The 11621-nt window shown below is 33.0% G+C and overlaps 1 protein-coding gene across 1 annotated transcript in view; it reads left to right on the top strand.

Moving 5' to 3' along the window:
- Positions 1 to 1716: 1716 nt before the first annotated feature.
- Positions 1717 to 11621, top strand: part of LOC110113282 (rho GTPase-activating protein 7) — an 88779-nt gene continuing 78874 nt past the window's right edge. Inside the window, exons 1-2 of the mRNA XM_020845786.2 lie at positions 1717 to 2279; positions 7863 to 7899. Of these exons, the coding sequence (XP_020701445.1) occupies positions 2217 to 2279; positions 7863 to 7899 (100 nt within the window). The 5' untranslated portion in view covers positions 1717 to 2216. The remainder of the gene's footprint in view (positions 2280 to 7862; positions 7900 to 11621) is intronic.

Here is an 11621-nt window from a genome sequence, read left to right as displayed (position 1 = left end):
ACTGAGGGATTCTGCATTTCCTACCATATAGAGCTTCGTATGGGGCCATACCTATACTTGATTGAATATTATTATTATAAGCAAACTCAATCAGGGATACATAATCTTCCTAGCTATTGTTGAAGTCCAAAATACATTACCTCAGAAGGTCTTCTAACACTTGAATAATCCTCTCAAATTGTCCATCAATATGCAGATGAAAAGCAATTCTAAAATGTAATTTAATATTCATACCTTACTGAATATCTTACCACATCCTGAAAGTAAATCTGTCATCTATATTAAAAACTATCGCTTTTGGTATTCCATGTAGTAGGATAATTTCCCACACATAAACCTATGCCAATTTATCTACTAAATTAGTCTATTGAATCAAAATAAAACATGCAAACTTCATTAGATGATCTAATATAACTCAAATGGAAACATGTCCTTGCCTCGATCAAGGAAATCCCATAACAAAATTAATTGTTACTTCTTCTCATTTTCATTATGGAATCGATAATGGTTGCATAAAATCTCCTAGTCGTTGATGTTCTATTTTCACCAACTGACAAGCCTCATATTAAAAAAAAAAAGATATATTCTTTTTAATCCAGGCCACATCATGATGCATTTCATATAGCTATACATTTTACTACTCCCTGGATGAATACTATATCTTGAATAGTGTGCATAATATCTAAATATTGCATGCATATAATCAAAATAAGCATCTCAATAAGGCAAATCTGAATAGCTTAAGATTGCTCATATGATGTCATTAATGCACTTAAATATTTAAGCAATAGTGTATGATCGATGAAATCAACACAAACAATCCAATTGATTGTTTAGGAATTTTGACCAAAATAACCAAAGTGTGGCTTCTAAAAATTATAAATAGATTTTCATTCTTCATATGAAGGGGGCTTTGACCTGATTTTGGAGAGAATTTAGAGATCTAAGGAACTCTAGAGCCCTATTTGATGATCAACGTTGATGGCCAATGACAACAACCACTGTCATCTAACCATTATCACTTGATTTTCAATGTCTAAACATTGTAACCTAATTAACATCATTGATCACCATTGCTTGACTGACTTTACTTAATTGTCATAGATTCATTATCGTTTTCAACTAACATTACTCTATATCACTTCTCCATGAAGTTCATTTGAATCACATGAGATCAATCCAGTGTTCTCAACTTTGTAATCCCGTCTTCTTCAATTGAGATGAAAATCAAACTACTGTAATTTTACTTACATTGTTGATAATTTCAACTAAAGGTCCTATAATCTTTTCTCTTTTGGGTGTTTTCAAATAAAAAAACTTTAGTATCTCTTGCAATAATTTCTTTTATCACTATACATTGCCAAACATATTTCAGCACATAACATTTATGATACATAGTTTTTTCCTCAACATTCATCAAAATGCATATGATATAGCCAACTCTAGAAAAACTCATAGCTCTAGAATTTTTAAGCCTCTAAAAAAATCATCAAATTTATTTTATTTCTTTTCTTGCAATATTAGTACAAAGAAATGGAGAATATTCTCTTAAGGAATATTTAGGTGCAACTATCATTTATATTATTTGCATCCAATAATATTTTTGAAGAATATAGTCAATATTAATTCATTTGTGAAGATGGATATATGAAAATATTAGTAACAACCAGCTAAATATAAAGAATTGCTTATTGCTCCCAACAACAATTATCACATCACGGCTATACTGTTCACCTAATCCCAAAGGGTCTAACCCCTCTTCGCCCCTTCCTTTCAAAGCTTTCCAGAGAAGCTTAGAACCTCAAGGTCAGTTGGTACCTTAGCTGGTCTGTCCTGGAAGGAAGACAGGTGGGCGCAAGGACGGGACGGGGGCAGATAGAGAGAGCGAAAGAGTGTGTCTTTTTCCAATCACCAATCTGCTCCTCTGCTCCGCCTCATCCATCAACCCCTTTCTTTTACTTTCCCTTGACTCCTACCCATCCCAAAACCCTGCCGTACCTTTTCCGATACTGGAAAGAACTACCTTTCTTGCCGCGATTGCCCGGATCGAGCAGTCGCTGCATGACTTGCATTTGTTTTAACCAGAAATTCTTGCTTCCGGCGAATGCCTTTTTGCTGTTTGTTGGGTTGGTGAAATCTGGAGTTCCGATGAGATCTGGATGGTTCAGAATGTGATCTGATGTCCAAGGTTTTTTATTTGCTGAATTTTGGAACAGATGGCGTCGGCTCCGGCCGCGGCTCCGATGTTTGAGCGCCACAGACTTGTAGCATCTAACACGGTATGACTATCACACCTTATTTTTTTGGGGGCCATTTTATAGGGGAGTTAATTATGAGTTTCTCTTCTAATTTTAGAAGCGAGTAGTTGCATTGGCTCCCTTTATTTCGTGTTCCTTTCCCGACATTTCCTCTGATTCCAAATCTTTTTGGAAGTTATATAGTTAGGATTTTGCGGGGGATTTATGTTCGCTTTTTTTATTCCTGATGTTTGGGTTTTACAATGTTAGCATTTGTATGCGTGATTAGCATGCCAAATCCATAATGTGAAGTTTTCATGGGCAGATAAGTCTGAATTGAAATTTTGCTTCAGGAAAGCACTAGCCAGTGTCCGTGGCTATGATGTGGCTGTTTTTATGAATGTATAAGCTTTCCCCCCCATAATTAATAGCAGTTAGAAATTTTGTATTCAACTCGACCTTGTGAAGCATGTTGAGCAGGTAGGCCTGGATTCTTGTGGCTTTTCTACCAGTTAATCTGTTAACAACTAATTTTCTCACTCGCTAGTTTGGAGAGATTTGAATCACTGAGTCTGTTGGGTGGGGAAGAAATGTAAGAGTGAGTTCTGCTTGCTTATATCGAAGATATCTTCATTCTTATACAATAATGGTAGATTTGCTGAAGAGAGATACAATTGCATGAGCATTTTACAGTGAAAATGAGTCCTGACAGAGTAGAACCTGATTAGTGAAGAACTCAAATCATTCAATTATGTTGGGGAGTTCCATATTTCTTTGCTGCAAGGCGGTCATATGTGTTGAAAGTGCACCATTTTGCTTAGTTGATGTATTGTAGGGAGCCAAATGCTAAGTTAATACTTGAAATTGTAATGATCATATACTTTTTCCATTGTTTAGGCATGATTTTCAAGGATACTTTTTCTAGTTTCTCTAATCTGGAGCATGCCATGGTTAGGTTATGACTAACCCAAGCTAGCGATGCCCTTATTCTCAAAGCACTCATCTTTTTCCATGTTTCCCAAAAACTAAACAGAAAATGGCAATGATATCACATTACTATTCATCTTATTTCAACCCTACCATATGTTCTCCAAGTTGGTTTGGTTAATGTATGTCTTGCATAATTCTTTTCTTAAACTTTACATCAAAAGCTAAATATTTCCTTCGGTTGATACTGACTTAAAATGGCATCTTAATTGGAGTAGAACACATAAATGCTAAGTGAAGATACATGGTTGGATTAATTTAGTTAACAAATATTTAAATGAAATATGAAAGGATAAGTGAAGCCGCATGATTGGAAAAGTATTTGGTACCAGACTTTTATGACTATGATAATTTTATGGAGTTAAACACTTAAACTTTTGAGTTATGCAACATAATTATGGAAGTTCATAATAGAGAACATAGGTTTAGAAAATCATGCTAATATTAGAGAATCAAATTTGTTATTGTGTGGAGGAACTATTATAAAGTTGTTTTTTGTGCTAAGAATTAATGAGCAAGTTCTAAAGCAACAAAATAATCTTTTATGGCTCTTAATTGTCTTGAAAAACATGATTGAGCAGTATGAGAATTTATTTGGTGGGTATTAAGGTGAAAACAACATCTAAGTTATTTTGGACCTATTTGTGATGTGTAATAATAAATCAATAACTTAAATTGGCCAGCTTGTTTTAGATTGCAGTATGATTCATTCAGGTATAACCATAAGATTTTATTTAGTGATTGTTTATTTGTACTTTGCTTTCTAAAACCGATCATATTATAACTTTGATTGTGCGGAATATGTGCTACACACCCTACATGTGTGTTTGGGTCTTCCATCATATTTCAACTACTACACTATTATCCATTTAAACATAAAAGATCATTGAATATTCTTCTATGCTAGATGCAAAGATGCTTATTTAAAATGAGTTACCTTGGTGTATGATATTTGTGCGAGACTATTTGAAGTAAGTAAACAATTAGAACAATGGAGTATATTTTTTGGAAATCAAGATTTAAAATTGCGCAATTGGGTATTGAGTGTTTTTTTGTTTGTGAGGTGAGGTGTAAGCCTCAAGGCGTTTTGCAAAACCAAAAAATTGCATTAAGTCAAAATAAATATTAAAAGTGATTTTTATATAATACCCAAATAGTATGTTAAATGATGACATGTTACCTTTCTATTGAATCATGAATTAACAAATTGACATACATATGAAATAAAAAATTGCACAAGACGTAAAGTGACAAGTGATAAATTGTTTGAAATAGAATTGAAATTTAAATATTACAAGAGCAAAATAATATTAAATATATGAATGACATAAAAAAATCATATAATATCAAGTTCAACTCCAAATTTTTTTCTTTCTCAGTTCCCTACTCATATATACTTAATTCCTAAAGAAAAATGAGATAGTTGACAAAAACTTAGAAATCATCTGCACTGTTATCATTAAGGGGATCTTTATTTGAGTCGCCATCATAACAACAAATTGGTCTCTCCCTTCTCTCATCCTATGAAGTCCAATGTCTCCCAATTTGCTTCTTTTTTATTTTAGTCAATTTTCTCTTTCATAAATGTTTTCATTAATATAAAGATGAGATTAATACTATTAAAATTTTAGAAGAAGTGGTGGTGGTGTGCGGGTGATCCATGACGGTGGCTACGATGATGGTGACTATAAAGAAAATGGAGGGCTGGAGGTTAAGACAGTTTAGAGGAAGTTGCTGCAGCTTGGGGGGAGGGGGGGGGGCATTAAAGCGTGATTTATTCGGGGTTTTAGTTTATGATTTTAATTTTTAATAAAAGTATATATAAATAGGGTGAGGCGTAAACCTCACGTTAGCGAGGTGTGGCGTGCCTCAAGGTAGACCTCAGCCAAGCTAAGGTGCAAGCCTCATAAAAAAAGTTTGAGGCATAAGCCTCCATGCATTTTCCACTAGAATTGCGCTGAGGAGGGCCTCAAGACGAGCCTCATATTGCGCAAATTTAAACAATTTTGGAAATAAGTAGCCTTGATTAAATATAAATTATATTATATACAATTTTTAGAAATAAGTAGCCTCATATTGCGCAATTTGTTACATAATACTTGGGGGATTTGAATGTAAGTTTAGGAACTTCCAATTAGATTGGCTAAGCTTTATCTTTTTGAGTGTTGAAATACAATCTAGTCATTGATAACCAAATTGAGAATTGTGAATTTATGATGGAATAACACTAACATGATTAGTGTGCGAAATGATATGTAGAGAAATAGTCGGAGTAACACATTTTGAAGACAAGGTAGTGTAAGAAATTTATGTGATTTTGACATCTGCAAAGAAGGACAAAAGATGCACTAGTAACGTGGATAGACAATTAATGGAAAGGATTTGGATGGAAAAATGCATGGGCCATAGTTAATGGTAAAACTGAGCAAAAAAGACTTGTGCAAGATAAATTCAACACATTATTATTGACTCAACCCGAATGAATGTAGTTGGAACATTCATAAAGCTGATCCAAAGTAGTTAGATAAGGTTAATGATGATGATGCCTTATGATGACATTGACATGACATAGGGATCACTTCGTATTCCTCACCTCTTGATTTGAGTTTATAAAGGCAGGTTACTTAATATTTGGACATAGTTATGGGATGGAATCATGTGTTAAATTCCTAATAAGTCTAGTTACTTAGACATCCTTACTAGTATTATGTATCGTGCAACTATAGCTGTTTCTATTTGCTAGGATGGTTATTGAACAATTGAGCTCTACAAAGGCAAATTGGGATACAAATTGTCATTAACTTAAAGTAAGTCTATTTAGTTTGGTAATAATCAGTTCTATCTATAAGTCGCCAAATCGAAATAAAATTTTGTGCTCTAGTGAACTGCTCAGAGATGTAGAAACCTTGTCCATTTTATTGAACTTACCTTGCATAAATTATAGTTATTCGTGTAACTCTCCATTATGACCACCACTTGGTTCCATATGCTACTCTACACTTGGAAGTGCAAGCAATCAACAGGAGTACCATATTTCTTGTAGATCCAATTTGTATCCTTTTTATTGTAGTTGTAAGGTTTCTTTTGTCATTAAAATAATATTTTCTAACTTTATTATCAAGTTGGCATTAAATATATAATAATTTTTAGTAGCTGTGATTCAAGTTAGATTTACATTCAATATTTGTCTTGAATTAAGAGAAGGAAATGTTTGTTTTCTTTTGATTTTTTTTTGGAGTATATATTTTACTAGGATGACCAAAATGAGATTGCAAATGCTTTAGCTTCACGCTTTTGAATCATGCTGCCTTGATTCTTATACTTTTTTGAGTGGTAAGTCTTTGATCTCTAAAGTGTAGGTTTAGCATTCAAACTCTTGCAAGAAATAGATTTTAAGCTGAAGTTTAGTATCTTTTTCTTATTGCAGGGCATTGTTTCTATGGTTTTTTTTTATTTAAATTTGTAATTTTTTTATTTTAGTTGTTAGTTGCTTTCTCTCATTATCTAGTTTATGTATTCGGCTTATTACTTAATTGAGCACCCAAACGTTGCCTAAATATTAGGCCTTCTTAATAAGCGATGAAACCAAAAACAGATAAAGCACCTTTTTCAATGTTTCATGATTTTAAATATTTTATTAAGGAATTAATATTAATTGGGAATGAATAGGATTTGTTCTTTTTAAAGTTTTAATCTGAAATCTGTGGTGGTGGTCTATTTTGGGGTGAAATTTCTGCCCTAGAAAGTCTTATTGCTTAGTTGTAAATCATGAAAAAGCTTTTTTTTTGAATAATCATATCAAATAATAATAAATGTGAACTTGAAATTTTAGATTGGAATTGCTCCCGAATTACATCCCTTCGCATTCTATTCCATTCTATATTGTTGATCTATTCATCTTTACCTTTGTAAGAGAAAAAATTAACTTATTTTTTCTATTCTTAGTATAGTCATATCTTCATATAATGAATTATTAAATTAATGATAGTTAACATAAAAAATGGCTTGAATTGATTTGGAATTGTGCCCGAATTACATTCCTTCTCATTCTAGAACAGTGAGCTAGTCATCTTTAATTGTTTAAAATTTAAGATTGGAATTGCACCTGATTTAGATTTGTCCGCATTAAATCTTTAGATGCTCAGTATGGTGATTCCTTCATATTTGGATGGTCTGTCAAAAATAAATTATGAAAATAATGATAATTTATATTAAGGAATAGACTAAATTTATATTTAGTAAAATCTTTTGAATATTAACTATATTTCTAACTTGATGAGATTCTATTTTATATGGTTATTAATAATTGGAGAATTGGAATCTATTTTATCTTATGTTTAAAATGTTTTTTTAATATTATAATTTATTGAAAATAATGTTTTAAATGTAATATTTTAGAATGCTCTTCTTTATTTGTTTTTAACAAAAAATAAAAGTGAAACCAAAACTAACACAAAAATTGTCGAAACAATTAAAATTATAGAAACATTGTCTTTAACTAAGGGACTGGCACAACTTTAACTGGATTTTCAAATCTTGCACATAAAATACTTTGAAAGGTACTTTGTATCGGGAAAAATGTGTTCAAGATGTTTTTCTCAATTTTTATCTCTTGTAACAATTTGAGTTAATTTGCAGGTGTTCAAGAGCGGGCCCCTTTTCATATCATCGAAAGGTTAGTTTTTCTTTTCTACGTTTCTTTAGTGGAAATGCAGATCTACAGCTTGGTTCTAAAATGTTTTTTTTAAACTTTTATTACAGCTTGGTTCATTTTTTTCTGATACTCTCTTTGAATGGACTTGATTACAGCCAGATGTTTTTTTCAAGTCATTTAATGGTGAAGTCTAATGAGTTTACAATGAAGATATAGGTAATTGTAACAGTAAATAGTTCATAGATTAGTTTCATTAAAAACTCTTAAGCTCCCGACAGGCGATATTAATACCGAACTCTTGGGTCAATAAGTGCCGCACTAGGTGCTCAACCGGATGATGTCAGGAGTTGGCAATGAAAAAAAAAAAAAAACTTTATAAATTGGTTTGCTCATCTATGTAGAATTTTTAGAGTACAAAATGGTTTTAGCTATGTTATGCACAAAAGTAAATTTGAAAAATTCTGGTATATTCCAAGTTTCAAATCTAGCTAAATAATTTATCTAAACTAAAATAGTCAAAAGACATCCTTAAAATTTGAACAAGATAAAATACTTAAATATGTATCATGCGTAGTCCTGGTATAATTTAATCTTTGGGCTCATTTCAACTTTAGCTATATTATAGGCAAAATAATAAGCTTGACAACTTTTTTGTGTATTCCAAATTCTAAAATGCTGCTAAATGAATTATCTCAAATAAACTACCAGCAAGAATATTCAAGAGGTTAAACTACTTAATTTTGTGGTATGCATAATCCAGGGATAATCTATCTCCACTATTATCTATTCCATCTTCATCATCGTTGATGCTTTTTTTATATTGTAAACTTTGTAGTCCCTCATCTTTTCATCTTTCTCTTTAGATTGTTCAATTTCATTATTATTATTTTTTGTACTTAAATCTTTCTTGCTCTTACATTTGATTTACCTTATTTTTTATTTCACATCATTATTTCTTAAACTTATAATTTTTTTAATCTTACATTGCACCAAATTTTCAACATAAAAAAGCTTATTTATTTTCCCCATTTGAAATGTCGACGCTAATCTTAACAATCAAGTTTGGGCTTCGAGGATTCATTCTCTGCTTTTTGTGAGATGGTTCTTGATTAAATGTCTTGTAGATAGATTGGATTTCATATAAGATTACCTAAATATTTCACCATCCATCATTTTTCAAGGACTTTATGATATTGTTTGAGATCTCCCCATAGTTATAAGCACTATAGTTAATTATCCCTCTTGATCATGAGAGAGAATTTTTTATTAAGGCTAGTTGGTAGGCTTTGAAATTTGAATACATAACTTATAATACTAATATTTTGGATTAAGATTAGAGGAAATTTACTGCTAGTAGCTTTTAGAGTGGACGGTGGGGGGTGATGACAAACTCAATCATTTGCCTATGATTCTATTATATTAGGTTGTTATGGATCCTGTTCTTCTTAGTTAACTAAGGTAGTCGACCCAGCTTGATAGGTCCTTATTATCATTTATGGGTTGTGTTATCTAAGGGAGCCTAATAAACTTGAGTTGATGCTTGCTTAAGGAGATGATTTTAAGTTGATCTTAGCTGATAGAGAGTTTAGTGTCTTATTTAGTGCGCCTTATGATTCACAATTCAGGGGTTGAGTGATGGAGCCTTGGATCTGAATAACCCAATGTCTTTTATTTGCTATAGGAATTGTCTAATATCCCATAGGAACCCTAGGGTTGAAAATGGTGGAGTGCCAGGTTGTAGTGGGGTGGCTAGGGTCGGCTAAACAAGGAGACCTCCCTTGGCTTAGGGTTTGTTCTTGTCATTAGGAAATTAAAGTTTGCGAAAGTTGGCTTTAATGACCTTAGGAACCCTTGGAAATGATTGAATCATGCTTTTAGATGATTGTAGAGTCTTTGGAGATTTTGTAACAAGGTCAGAGTGGTCAACTGGTAGCAAAAGCAAGACTAGGTCTTAGAAACCCTAATATGACCAACTTGACGCATGACCCTATTTCTTTAAAACTTTCTTTTGTGAAATGGATAGAAACACTTAAAAGTAGTGTGGGGATATTTGTCATTTAGTCTGGAGCTTATAAGATTTTTCGAACGGATTTTAGGTTGAAGCAAAATTAAGACCATATCATAGAAAACCTAAAATGTCTGATGTATTCTCAATGGGCTTTCTTCTTTTTTTTTTTCAAGAAGATGGCTAGATTATTTTTGTTCATGGTAGAGGACATGTGTGAGAAGCATTATTAAGTATTATATTAGGAACTACTGAAAAATATACAAAAGAAAAAAAATTAAGCCCTCACTAAAGGGCACCTATAGGCCTCCAAATCTAAGAAAGAAAAAAATATAGAAATACTTGTAATTTTCTTTTCAAATGTTCAATAATAATTCATAAAATTCATTCTGTGCACTTTATTTATCCTTCCTACAGGCTTTTACAGAAAAGTTAAATTACAAATAGTTGGAGTGGTGGTTATTTGAATGTCGGTGGTGTTTGGGGGGTTATTTGGTGATGTGGAGGCCAATTCTTCTTTTAATGAAAGTGGGTTGCCTTGACTTCTTGGATGGTGGGGATGATGAGTTGAAGTGTTCAAGTCACTATGTGATCCCCACCAAATTAAGAGTCAATATGGAGAGCCCTGGAGAGCCATTCTCAACTTGTGATTTTATCCGATGGTTTCCCTCACTCCATGTGACATTATAATGCACCCTTGTTGTATAAAAAACTCATGAAATATTCTTATAACCCTTTAATGACTTAAAATGTAAGCTAATACATACAACAATATAACAACAGTTGTCTTAAGCCACAATATATGAACAAATAATTTAACACACATAACAACTTGACTATGTTCATTAATTCTAATGAGGACATCGTTCAGAGATTCAGACACGTGTACCGGCAACGGAATCGTAGATCGACAGATACGATTCATCGTCTCTACTTTTGATGCATTTCTTTATGTTTTATTTAGTTTTGTTGTTTTTCAAATTTACCTCTATGGGGAAGTGTTTTGTTATTGTAGCCCGGAGGGCAATTATGTACTTTTCTTTTTCATATTTCAGACCTATATATAGTGGTCTCATGTGTTGTAAAAGGATGATGAATGAATAGACAAATTTCAGTTTTCTTTCTTGCTCTTGTTGCTTGTGTGCTTCAGAGAGGAGAGATCACCCTAGGAGAGGGCCAAAACAAAACCCGACAATCGCCGGAAGGTTTGGGATCTCGGTTCTACCTTTCTTTTGTTTCTTTCTTATTCCTTTTTCCCTCCTCCATACTGCCGGCCACCTCTTGCTCCTTCCCCAAACCCGAAAACCCCACATCCCACCACCGGCCTCCTCAAGCCCTAGCCACCCGCCGGCCACCAAACCCCATATCCGCCGGTCCCTTTGGACCTTCTAGCCGCCGACCTCTGATGTATTCAACTTGAAACAAACTTGAAGCAAAACACAAAGAGAGAACAAGAAAATCAAGACTATCTCTTTAGAAATTTAAGACACCACTTGGAGAACAAAATAGGCTAAATAAACAACTAAATTTCAGAATAGAAAAGAAGCGATCATCCAACAAACCAAAGCAATAGAAAGTTAGCAAAAGAAACAAACTAAAAACAAACAAACGCTATCCTCAGAACATCCTACAAGAGGACTCCTCACATGCACCGATTGTAGGAATATATATTTCAGATAATGTTTAGATATGCAAACCAAGGGTCCACCACTGCAAAGGGGTCCAACGTCCTACCAAA

Source organism: Dendrobium catenatum, unplaced genomic scaffold, assembly GCF_001605985.2.
Source record: "Dendrobium catenatum unplaced genomic scaffold, ASM160598v2 fragScaff_scaffold_920, whole genome shotgun sequence".
In the NCBI taxonomy this organism is placed as follows: Eukaryota; Viridiplantae; Streptophyta; class Magnoliopsida; order Asparagales; family Orchidaceae; genus Dendrobium; species Dendrobium catenatum.
The sequence above is the reverse complement of the archived record's forward strand: the minus strand, read 5'-3'. Positions and strand labels throughout refer to the sequence as shown.